The sequence below is a fragment of the Triplophysa rosa genome, linkage group LG8, assembly GCF_024868665.1.
Source record: "Triplophysa rosa linkage group LG8, Trosa_1v2, whole genome shotgun sequence".
Classification (NCBI taxonomy): Eukaryota; Metazoa; Chordata; class Actinopteri; order Cypriniformes; family Nemacheilidae; genus Triplophysa; species Triplophysa rosa.
This window is the reverse complement of record NC_079897.1, coordinates 15,744,331-15,757,436: the sequence shown is the minus strand read 5'-3', so window position 1 is coordinate 15,757,436 and position 13,106 is coordinate 15,744,331. Positions and strand designations below refer to the sequence as shown.

General features: G+C 37.4%; 1 protein-coding gene across 1 annotated transcript; it reads right to left on the bottom strand.

Annotated features, from left to right (window-relative positions):
- Positions 1–2,935: 2,935 nt before the first annotated feature.
- On the bottom strand, positions 2,936–13,106 carry LOC130558371 (serine/threonine-protein kinase 31-like). The gene is made up of 25 exons (XM_057340741.1): positions 12,703–13,106; positions 12,563–12,602; positions 12,383–12,435; positions 12,098–12,193; positions 11,945–12,016; positions 10,915–11,073; positions 10,458–10,744; positions 10,107–10,257; positions 9,448–9,582; positions 9,213–9,325; positions 7,698–7,854; positions 7,366–7,491; positions 7,026–7,208; positions 6,822–6,938; positions 6,514–6,633; positions 6,151–6,282; positions 5,851–5,952; positions 5,572–5,652; positions 5,308–5,433; positions 4,114–4,233; positions 3,911–3,997; positions 3,569–3,718; positions 3,292–3,417; positions 3,115–3,186; positions 2,936–3,040 (listed from the first exon to the last, which is right to left on the bottom strand). The coding sequence occupies exons 2-25, from the start codon at positions 12,591–12,593 to the stop codon at positions 2,936–2,938; spliced, it is 2,901 nt and encodes a 966-aa protein (XP_057196724.1). The 5' UTR covers positions 12,594–12,602; positions 12,703–13,106.

Genomic DNA, 13,106 nt, shown 5'->3' with positions numbered 1-13,106 from the left:
TGATTGATCAATCAGAACAATTTGACAACACAGTCACAGTTATTCAAAACCATTTGCATTATATTGATTGTATATTGCTAGGTAACTATCATTTATGTCTATGTATTGCTAATAACACTGATTTCTGCACTGTATATTGAATAGCACAGCATATGATTTGACCAAAGTGAGTACATAAGTGTCAGGGCTTAAAGGTTTAAAGCTGCATACTGCCTCCTTCTGGTCATTAATTAAACGGCGTGATGAATAGTAATATAACATGAAGATGACAGTATATAAAACTATGTTTATACGAGGAAAACAACTGACTAAATGATCCTTCTCCCTAATATAATACATTTATCCTTAGTTTTAATAATCATTAAGAAATTCAGTTAGACCTCAACTCATATTTCCAATGTCTTAAACCAAATAAACCACTTTTGAGAATAGTGCTCTAACCTGATTTTGTCATTTTCACCCTCCGTTTCCCTGTTCTTTGATTTAGGAATACTTTCTGGTGTGTCTCTTGGCAGCAAATCCTGGAAAACTGAACACAGTATCAGGACTGGCTCTTTTTCCATACCTTAAACAAGTTAGGACAGTCAGAGCACTAGATCAACAAAGTAAACGGAATAAACAGTGCACTAAATGTTATTGTTATATAAATAAAAAAATACATGGATTATCTGATTTATTACAAAAAGTTTTAGCAATAAAATTATCATTAATATGATTTCTATTCTTAATAAATGTACCTTTTATTTACTTACCTTTGTCGTGTGATGAGATTTATATAGCGCCGCAGGTAGGCATACTATTTGGCCCGGTCATCAGCAGGGATGACTATGTTGTGTGGATGGATGAGCATTTGTGACTGTCACCATACACAGCACAGCAATGACCAGCAGTGGCGGTCCTTCCAACAGGCGACATAGGCGCTTGCCTAGGGCGCCATCTAGTGAGGGGAGCCAAATATGTGGCGAGAAAAAATATATATAATTAAAATTATAATGTCTATTTATTTTTTTCAACAGTTTTTGCCATCCCTCTATCTACAACAATACATTGACATAAAAAAATTAAACTTAAGTAAAAGAAATAACAATTCTGACGTGACCTTAGCTGTCAATTAGCGGTCACAACATGCTAGCGCACACATTGATGCGCAGTCGGTCGGTCGGCTCGGCTGTGTGTCGATGTCTTTTGCACATATTGTTTGTATTATCATTGTTTAAATAAATGTGCAATTCTTTGGACATGAGTTTTTTTTTCTCGTGGGGAAGGGGCGCCATCAGTCAAGCTCGCCTAGGGCACCAAATGGTCTAGGACCACCTCTGATGACCAGGAACATTACCTGATGAGAAGGCATCTAGAAAACATGTCAAATAAAACAAACAAAAGCTTTGTCTTGGAACACATAATGGATTTGATTTACACGTTTTAAATAAGTTTAAAAATAGCCTATTCTTGAAAAAAGATGGTCAATTATTTGAGTTGTCTTGAATTTGTTCTATAGTAAATATTTCTTAGGCTTGGTTTGTTTTTGTTGATATATTTGTTTTTCATTTCCTCATTAAAAAGTTTCAAATACACACAAGTGTAGACTACAACATTCATCAATTTAACACATTTTACCTATGAGGTCTTTGTATTGTGACGATGATAACACCGCTTGGACACCGGTTTTAAAAAAATAAAATCCTGTCTAAATCAAAAAATATATATGAAGCAGTTATGAAATCAATGAACAAAACATGAATGTAACACCTTCCTCCGACGACTGCGCGTGGATTTCTGAGTTGTCTCTCTCTCTCTGACTGAGCGCATGTGCTCGTGTTCTTACAGCGGCTGTAGTCTGAAGCGATTGTTTTTTTAATAACAGTTCGAGACACGAAGAAGGAGGTGTGACATCACTTATTCGATTTTGAAGTGTTTTAGCTGTTTTTTTCACGATAATTTGAGATAGGCAACTTATGCGACGTGGTTACATTTCCCAGACTCCACCGTAACAAACGTGTTGACAAAAAGCAGAATTGTGCAGTGCAAGAAACTTGATTGTCAGGCTATTACAAGAGAATCAATTTGCATTAACTCATAGAATAATGGGTTAAAAACTATCAACAAAAAATAATGTTCAGACTTTTTAGGTTAAAAATGTTTTTGAAATTGGGCCTTATTCAATTTTAGGGCTACATGTGCTTTTCCCATCACAGAAAAGTGATGCACTGTACAACTGATCAATTGTAGTCCTTGTACTAAACGACCTTGGGTTGTCCAATAACCAATAATACAAGAGCAGTTTAGGATGATCAACTCTGTGCTCTGATTTCCAATCATTGACTTTGTGTTGTCAAAACACCTCATCCTAATAAAGCATAAGGACCAACAGACTTTCAAGAGGCTAGTCAAGTATTTTTAAGGTCAATCACATAAATTAGTTGACTGTCAAAAACAGATGTAGTAATCAAAATGAGTTCTTATTTCCTGCTAAAATGGCAGATTACACACCCCTCATGTAGTTTAATTTACCTGCACCATCAGCTTTTTCCTTCACTTTATCAAATGTCACATTTCAAGAAAGTATATAAGTAAGATAAAATATGGATTCACACAAATGTATAAAGACCCCTCAACTAGTTACAGATAATAATATGGGCACAATTGGGCAGTTTTAAAAAGGACTTGTCAGTGACAGAGTGCAGCTGACATCCGTTCCTGTTACACTGATCAAACCTAGAACAGGATAAAATATCCCACATAGAGCAAGGGAGGAATTTCCTCAAGAAAAATCTCTCATACACAGTGACAAAGAACTTCACTTTATTCTGCCTCTATATACTTATTTTAGGAACACAAACTGTAAGGAACAAACAAACAACTCCAACTTGTTTTTCTTTCTTAGACAGAATATAAGAAAAATGAAAACAAATTTAAACCTAAAAACATTAAACATTTAGAAGTCAGCCGACGTGAGGTAAGCATCCTTTAGGGTCTCAGGAGCAGACGGTCTTTCAGAAGAAATCAGTAACTTTGGGAGAAGGACTTGCAAGTTGTCATCCTGTAAGAAACACAGACAACTAAATATATTCCTTTTATAATTTCCAACAGATTTGAATCAGCTAATAAATTTACCAGATGCAATCCAGTAAACTGCACATTCTGATTCTCACTCTCTAGAGTTGCATTGAAGTCGGGAACATGCAGCTGTAAACAAATCATTGTCCATTTAGTGATGTAAAAAGATTTAGTGATGCATTATTCATTATAAAAATGACAGTGGTGAGTGGATGATTTGTGTGACAGTTTTACCCAGAGCAAGATGCCTCCAAAGGCATACATGTCAGTGGCCGGGGACGGGGGATGACCCTTTCTCAACTCTGGAGCCACCAGACTGATAGAACCAGCCACCATTCCACTGTCAGTCGCCCTCTGCTCCTATAATAAACAAATCATTTACATAAACAATTATCAAATTTGAAATTCTTCAATGGGAGAACAAATTTCTATTTTATTCAAAAAAAAAATTATGTTTAACAAAAAGGCAAAAAAAAGCCATGTCGATGAACTTGAATTTTTTTCCACTTACAGGTGTCTTCGTGAAATCATAGTCCCCCACAATGCCTTTCTCTCGGCCCAGGACAAACACGTTGTTGGGATGCAGCGATGCATGAGTAACAGATACCGCATGAAGACCATGTAGTCCTAGAGCTACATCTCTCATCACCCTTTTAATCTCCTGCATGGCCACATTATCACATCAACTTTTTGCACTCATAAATAATGTTCATAAACTGTAATTATGTGTCTTTATTCTAACTCTGTAAATGTCTCACTTTCTAATACTTAAAAGTTACAATAGATTCCACATACATGATCTACATACTCGGTCTAAAATCCTGCACAATTTGTAAGAAATACAGCCACTCACAGAAGACGACAGTGGAGAAGATTTCTGAATGGTTCTGAGGCTTGCATTAGAATAGTGTGGAACCATGACGTACGCCAGTGGATCAGACTGGACAGAAACAAAACATCCTTAACACACAGGCTGGTATAAACAGTACTGAAACATACTGAGATCCACTGTACTATATACATTGTAAAACTACAGTTATAATGAAGATAGAGAACCTTGCCGCAAAACAGCGCTATAAGAGGCACGGCTTTGGATGGGTTCTGCTGCTGAGCTGTGTGATACTGGGCAGCTTGTTTAAGCATCTTGTCCTCTGACTCTTCATCCACAGCGTAACACTGAAAATAACCCAGATCTTTAATACATGTGCTATTTAGACGCTTTTTTCCCAGTTAATGTACAAATGTCATTCCATTAAAAAAATAAAACATTATTTGAGGAAATATAACTCAAACACTTCACAAGGAACGTATTTCACAAAAAGCATGATACATTTCTTTCAATATAAAACGTATGCCATTAAGATGAGAAACTAACTCGTTGCTGTCCTTCTGAAACCCTGTATGTCCAAATTCACTGTTTTTAAGGAAATGGAAAAAAACACTTCGGCCCGGGTTCACAGACAAGGCTTAAGGCTAGTCCCAGACTATAATGAATGTGTGACCTGTCTTAACTGAATATAACCTGCCCATAAATATCTTAAAGGAATAGTTCACCTTCAAAATGAAAATTCTATCACCATTTACTCACCCTCTTGTCATTTCAAACCTGTACGACTTCCTTCCGCAGAACACAAAAGAAGATATTTTGAGGAATGTTGTTAACAGCCCTTGTTCACTTGCATTGGTTACAATAGAAGTGAATGGGGGCTGTGCTGTTCTGTTACTTCTGTTCAAAATATATTCTCTTGTGTTCTGCAGAAGAAAGAAAGTCATACAGGTTTGAAATAACAAGAGGGCGTGTAAGTGATGACAGAATTTTGAGAAGGTGAACTACTCCTTTAAAATATATCAGTGCCCTTGTTTTGTCTCAAGATGCACACCAGTAATGCATTCTTCGAAGGCATTTTTATAAAAGCTATATAAATACTAACTATAACTAAGGCATAGTCCTGGCTTAAGCTAAGCCATGTCTGTGAAACCGGGCCTTTACTTTTTAAATGATAACATACTGTGTTGTCGAAGTTGACAAGCCCTTTTTAATACTTTTGATTAGTTAGACATTAACCCAGTGACAAACATAAAGGGAGACTAATAATAATAATTTATGGGAAGAAAAAAAAATCATGAAATGGGTTTCAGAAGAACAGCAGCGATAATTTTTATAATAAGTGTCACTTACAATTTATAAACTGACTTGATGTCAATAACTTACTGATAGTTGACTACAGCAAAGCAAATGACTACACTGACCTTCAAGACTACTTTCCGCCCCTGGAAGTCTGTACTCAGAAGAGGTCTCCTCCCACTCAGCTCTTTCATTGGCTCTGCATCAAACATGTCTCTGTCCAAGCTCTTCAGTAACAGTCCTGCAGAGCTCTAAAACCATTAAGAGAAATCAATATACACAATTAAAACAGTCTTTTCATTTGAATGTCCCTTCTACAACATTATGTTTGAGCACAAAACCATTTATTAATTAATACTGCAAATCACAATTAATAATGCAAAAAGTACCTTGTAGCTGTTGATATCTGCATCAGGGAAGATCATTGGCAACTCAGGAAACCCTTTGTTCACCAGGTCACACAGCATTAACTGCACATCAACACAGTATGGACATTTCACATATTACATAAGCTTGACTCATTTTGAAGTATAAACACTGTATTATATTATACTGCAGAACTGGTATCCTTTAACCAGAAAAAGAGTTTGTTTTTGTATAGTACAATATATCTATTCAAGAATCAATGGCTAGTATCTTCTAAAAATGTCAAATATATCACCACATACATATTCCATCTTCTCATGGCTGATTTCTCGAAAGAGAGCGTTCCTCGTCTCAGTGATCTCCTCCTTCTTCTTCAGGATCTCTGGAAGATCCAGGTCTTCTGCCTGTAAGAAACTCAAACCGATCAACAGATCAATCCCACTGTACACAACCAACACTGCTATTTGCTAAGTTGACAATGATAATCAGTAAACAGGCATACAAATATTAATAAGCATATCACAAATATAAACGCCCAGCATGAAATCATTTTGTTAACTGCATCCTCATCATGTGGTTAATGAAAGCAGGACTGTTCTCACCTCTTCCAGACAGCTGACCTCCACTAGTTTCCAGCGCAGCTGAGATCTCAAGCCCCTGATGTGCTTCTTCACTGCAAACAGCTCGTCCAGTTTAGGAGGACCGTTCTGCCACTGCAGCACCTCCTGCTTAAACTGAGTTCAATTGGTGTCGGACGAGTTAGACCAAAGTTTTGTGCGGTAGATGAAGAAATATAAGCTATTGTAATAGTGATGCTCTGCAAGCATCAACTATCATGAACTTATTAAAGACCCGAGTTTCATTCACTGTGCATTTCAAGTTGGAAATCCAAAAATATTTTCTAATCCAGAATTACAATCAATAGCTTTAACAAGATAAATGTAAAAAATTTGATTTTAAGATACCTTCGTACTGAGCTCATACTTCTGCCTGGTGTCCTCTAACAAAATCTGTTCTTTTCGGATGTCTTGCATGGCTTTGTGAAAGGCATTAAACGCTATTTTCCTCTCCTGGCTCTTCTGTTCCTATCAAAACAAAGAAAACAATTTTTAGTTATTTGTAGAAAGTCTGTTTCACATGGAAAAAAAGGAAATTGCACCAGGCAGTAACCCAGCCAAATTACACAAACCCATTTTAAAAAGCTATCAAAAGAAGGCAAGATGATTGAAATGAGAATGATCAGACAGCAATGTGTAAATAATGGCGTTCTTACAGATAAGGCAGTGTTGAGTTCTTCACACACTGCAGCTTCAGCATTCATCAGGATCTCACACACTCCTTCAGCAACATCCTCTCCGGTCACCGACGTTTTCTCCATCAAACAGAAAAACTGACAAAACGTTCACATTTTTCAAATATGGAGCAGAAACGGCACAAGTATCCCCATTATGTAAACTAGAGAGTTAAACAGACATGCCTTGCTAAGCCTGGCTGCCCAGTTGCTAAGAGCCATGAGAGCCTCATCGGTAGCTTTCTGCACATTTTTGGTTTTCTGGTGTTTCTCCCTACTCCATTCACAGAACTTCTCAAACGAGTGCTCGTCGACCTGCTCCTCCGGCAACACTGAACCAAACAGAGCAGTCAAAGATGACCCCAACTCCTGCAGATACAGACAGCTCGATTAAAAAAGCAGCAGTGGAAATCTTCACTATAAATTCACTTTGGGCCGCAAAAGATAATAATTTAACATTATTGCAAAACTGCTATTAAATGAGATCAACTTGTACTGAACCCATAATAGTCACGTCACTACGCACCGTCAGTCTCTCCAGTCGTGCATTGACAGGCAGCTCGTCCACCTCTTGCAGAAAGTCATCCACACTAGCAGAGAGAGCGGCACGGGCCTCATTTCTGCTGTTCACCAAACACTCCATTTCCCCCATCTGACAGAACACACTGAGCTTATCAATCCTCCATATACATCACCATTCTCATCAGCATGTAACTGAATTATACATCTCTTATATCAGGTTGCTAAAGAAGGATGTTATGCTAGGATATATCCTAATAAAAGGTTTACCAAAACTGATTCCATTTTTAAACTTATTAAAAAAAATGTATACAATTTATTTGTGTATATTTTACTCACGGTTTGACAGGCTTTTAGATTCTCTAAGGTCTGATTGTAATTTTCCCACAAAACCTCCAGCTTCTGTGAGTTCAGAGGCATTGAGATCCTGTAGTTCATGATGATGGTGATGGCTTCTAGAATGTGATCTTCGGCACGGGAACATGAATTACTGTCCCTGGGGTTGCAACACATATTAATCAGCAGATGCACCTTTGAATCATCAAAACTTATACTGAAATAAACGAATAAACAATCATAACATGAGAGTATTAAACAATCAAAAAAAGTTTGGGATTTCGTTTTTGGGATAGTTGACCCAAAAATGAAAATTCTGTCTTCATTTACATACCCTCTAGATGTTCCAACTTGGTATAGAGGTTGTGCAACGTCGTCACCGCACACTTCACGATACGTGAAGTCAAGTTATTCACGAATGAATGAATCGCTGCAATTTGATGAAACAAATGGAAGACTGAAACGTGGATGTTTGCTAGCCATTTCATATCTGACTCAGCTCATGTAAGTTGTTTTTGTTATATATGGCCGTAGCAGGCGCAGTGATATCACGCTCCTTGTGCAAGCAGTTGGTCACGTTGGATATCACTGCGCCTGCTGCGGCCATGTTACGGCAGCAAACTTCCTTGATTATTACGCCGGAATGGGAGTATAGTTCCTAATCATATCGGCCTGGAAAATCGCAACTTTCATTTTCCGCCGGTCTTAGCACACGATATAAGTACAGAAGAGTCAAGTTTTATATAGGAAAAATATCGCATTTTTAAATGCGATGCTACTGGTCTAATTGGATTCAATGATCTATGCTAAGCTATGCTAAACGTGCTATCGGCAGACCCGGAGATCGGCTGAATAGATTCCAAAACGATAAAACTCAACTTATTAACTATGGGGGAATTGGAGAAAGAGCCTATTTCCAAAAAAAAGTGGAGTGTTCCTTTAATGTGCAAGGACACTTGGTTCCTATGCAAGTCGTAAGGATCACTGTCGAGTCCAAATGCTTTTAATTTCAACAAATAATTGCATGTTTTAATACTGGTTTCTTTGTTTCTCCAATTGGAAGCAGCCATTTTGCCGACTGGCCATTTTGCAGGCATGCTCCAGCGTGTTCATGTGGGAAAGTGACGTCAATGCATACCCTCTATTGTAGCCACCATTGACTACCATAGTTGGAAAAATTGCTTTATACATTTCTTTGTTCTGTTAAACAAAAAAGAAGATATTTTGAAGAATGTATGAAAGCAAACAGTTCTGAGGCACTTTTGGGTACCCCTACTAGGGTAGTCAATGGTGGCCAGACTGTTTGGTTACAAGCATTCTTCCAAATATCTTTCTCTGTGTTCATCAGAACAAAGAAAACTACACAGATTTGGAACAACTCGCGGGTGAGTAAATGATGACAGAATTATTTTTGGGTGAACTGTCCCCCTTTAAGGTTGAGTATACTTTAAACCCACAACAATCGATCCATATTAACGCTACCAACCCTAACCAACCGAGCTACAGGAAGAATCTTGCCTTAGTTTGCTCAACGAATCCGCTTTCTTTGCCAGCTGGGTAATTTTGTCTGCAAATGTTGAAAGATGATTATGTTCTGTCTTCTTTATCTCCACATAACTCCCTTTCAGTGCCTGCAAAATATGAACAAAGCTTTATACGACTTATCATGTCATGGCTTAAAATACAATTAACACCCAAACCCCCAAGAAAAAAAAGGTGTGAAACAAAGCACCCAGTACAACGCCACTAGCACCTTGAGCTCCAGTCTGGCCTCCTCTAGCTGCTGTCCCAGGAGAACCGAGTGCTGCTGGAGAGCCTTTCCTTCTTCTTTTAGCTTAATGATCTCCATCTCCTTCTCTTTCATTACCTCTCTCATCCTCTGGGTATACTACACAAGACAGCGGCCAAAGATGATCTCAGGCATGTTTTCACTTGCCCAAAAGTGTTTGACAGGGGTTCTCTCATGTAAAATGTTAATGATACAATCAAGTCTCTGGCATCACAATAATGAGGTAAGCAATTTTTTATTTCTCTATTAGGGTGTAAGTAAACAAGTCTTCATAAATGAGCCCTATTTTACTTTTTAGTACATTTCCTATATATATTTTCATGGTTAAAATCTCATTGATAAGCAATGGTTAAAATTTTTGTGCTCTCAAATCGATTCCAAAATAAATGTTTGTGTTTATATAATATGTGTATACATGTGAGTGTGTGTAGTGTGTATATGCATATGTAAATGCACACACATATGTGTGGATAAATATATGTTAGAACAAATATTTACTGTACATGAATATAAGTTTACATTCAAATACAACTAACATTATGTATAACTATATATTAATCACATTCCTGAAGTTTTCCTTCATTTTAGAAATTTGTAAGTATAAAATATTTGTGATATGTCACCTGCAGTTCAGAATTGGTGTCATTCAATCTCTTGTCGGTTTCCTGAGTGTTCTGCTGATCATCTGCCTTTGATGGCTTGACCTCTTCATTACGTTCCTGTCCAATATTCAGTTTCACCACAGGTTGGAGTGCAATGACAGTTTTCTGCTCCCTAAAACAATTGCGAAAAACAAGGATCAGTCACTTACTGTAGTTTTGGAGATGTTAATCCTGACATGCACATATCTGCCTGTTAAGGTTCATAGATAACATATATACAAATATAAGAATGCTTTATTAATTTCATGTAATATCAACCTTGTTTTAAAATGTAAAATTCAAAAAGTAACTTTGGAATGGTTGGCCACTTACTTCATGATTTGAGGTTTCTGGTCAGAGAATATTGGGCGTAATTTGGGCATGCATCCTTGGGAGGATACGAGTGTCTCCAACTCCCTTGGGGGGCTGCTGGTGGGCCACAGCGCTGTCTCCCGTTTGCCCGGGAGAGTTAATTTGGCAAACTTAAATTTCAACAGCTCCTCACCAATGTCAAGATTTCCCTGGAAGGCTTGAACCAGGATGGTTCCATCAAAGCAAACCGACTTCTTATTGACACGTAACTTCTTCCCGTGAATGATGTTGTGAAGGAAGGACCTCCCCTAAAGGATGACACATCAGGGCACACCACACTCAAACATTTAGGAAATGATACAACAATCTTGGTCAGGCAATGAGTTCCTAATTTGACAGTTGAATCAGACACACAGTGATGCATTAAATGGTAAAAGATAACATACAACAGGAAACATTCAACCGTTTTATCCAATACCTGTGAATAAAGGGGAGTTTCCTCCTCGCTCAACACATGAAAGCCCCAGAACTTGTACTTTTTTGCAAGTCCAGGGGTCTGCAAGTCCTCTGGAAGTTCAACTAAATCAGATCGGCTGAGAATCTCCATATTTCCATAATCAATGTACGAAATAATGTACTGGGCACATAAAGCAAAACACAAATAAGACATGATTTTCATGAAAAGTACATTAGCATCAAACTTCTAAATATACGTAAAACTAGGGATGCACCGATATGTGCATTTTGGCCGATAACGATAACTGATCATTCTTGAACCTTGGAAGCCGATAACCGATATATTGGCCGATATACAGCATCTAAATATTATAACGTTTTCTGAACTGAAAATTATTTTTTCCCCTGAAAATCATGTACCAAGCCTACTTTACACCAATTAAAGATTTTTTAACTTTTAAGCTTTGCAGGTATAATGCTTATTCAATAAACAAATGAAAGAGCAACCCAGAAAGGTGTTCTCAATTGCCACAAGTCTAACAGGTCTCAAGACAGAAAGCATTCAGACAGCAGTCGGCTTCCAACAATTTGCTTTTGTTCCTATAATTTACACATTCATAAATATCTACATACTACATCAACAATGTTTTGCTAATAGCAGTAAGTGAATGATCAAGACAGAAAGACAGTGCTGTACTGTATTTTAACTGTGAGCAGCGTGCAGCTGAAGAAGTTTAACCAGACGAATAGATTTATCGGCTATAATATATCGGCCTTAATTTTATTATCGACCGATATCGATAACATTAGCAATGACAGTTTATCGGACCATACCGATATGGTCGATAATTAACAGTGCATCCTTATGTAAAACGGCATATACTCTGACATTGTAATGGTCTTTTCCATGTATTCTTAAAGTGTCACTTTTTTTGAAGAGCACAAAATATGTAAAACTCCCATAAAATGAGCAGTAACTGTTATTTTTGAGGCAATTTTAATAAAACACAGAAACATGTTTGTATTATTTGGACTTTTTTTGGTTTTCAAACCTTGTCATCTGATTGTTGTTGTACTGTACACCTGTACCAGCACCTGTCCTCTGAATATCGTGCCCCGTAAACCTACAGGGGACAAAAACATGGTGATGTACAGACAAACATCTCTGTTTTATGCTTAATTTCACTTATTTAAGCACAACTTGCCTTTTGTGGACTTGGCCTGGCCATCAAAATCTGGGCAGTTGGACACTTCTCTGACAGCATAGCATCTATCTTCTCATTTGCTTTGTCTGTCACATTCTGATTAACGTTGATTTTTGACACCAAACCAGAATACATATTAGACACGGTTAAATAACAAAGACTCTGATATTAAAAATGGCATGGTAGCAATGTATACATTTATTAACTCGCAATAGTAATAATGAATCATTTTGACATGACAAAAAATGAAGACAGTTAAGATGATTTGCTTAACGTTAACATTACCTGAGCCCAAAACGTGATGGCATCCACAATATGAGTGACAACAACCAGCTCCACTGCGTCATAATAACGGGAAACATAACGTTACTATATAGCAACTCTTAGAAACGACATAAACAAGCCCAACATTAAACACAAACGAGCAATATACGATATTGAAAAACACGAAAACCGTCAACTTACTTTTTTCAGGCTTAATCCCGGACTGGTCCATGCGATTTACCTAATATCCCAATCAACATGGCATCCATTATAGTTGTATTTTCATCAACCGATTACAGTTGTATTTTCAAAATAAAGTAATTTTAATTTCCTTAATTTACCAGTGTTGCTGCCGTTGAGCTGCCACGAAAAAAATATATCGCTGGCCCGCGCGCTAATTAAGTGTAAATCGATAGAATATTACGTGTATAATACCTTGTAAACCGCGAGAAATGTGTTGATCGTGTAAATTGTTTAATTGAGTGGTGAAAGTTTAGTCTAGTGACAGACGTTTCGCAGCCGTTTTCAGGATATGTCTCTCTCGTCACTCTCGTGGTCCTAACGCTAGGTTACGCTAAACGTACACGAGTTTAGCACGCCGTATCCTAATTTGTTCATTTTGCTATCACTGTGTGAAAATAACTGATTGATGTCCAACTTTAACTGTAATATCAATCGAAAGTTTTTTTTTAGAAGTAACTTAAGCGTTACACAAATAAAAGCTGAACTTTCATCCAAGGCCACG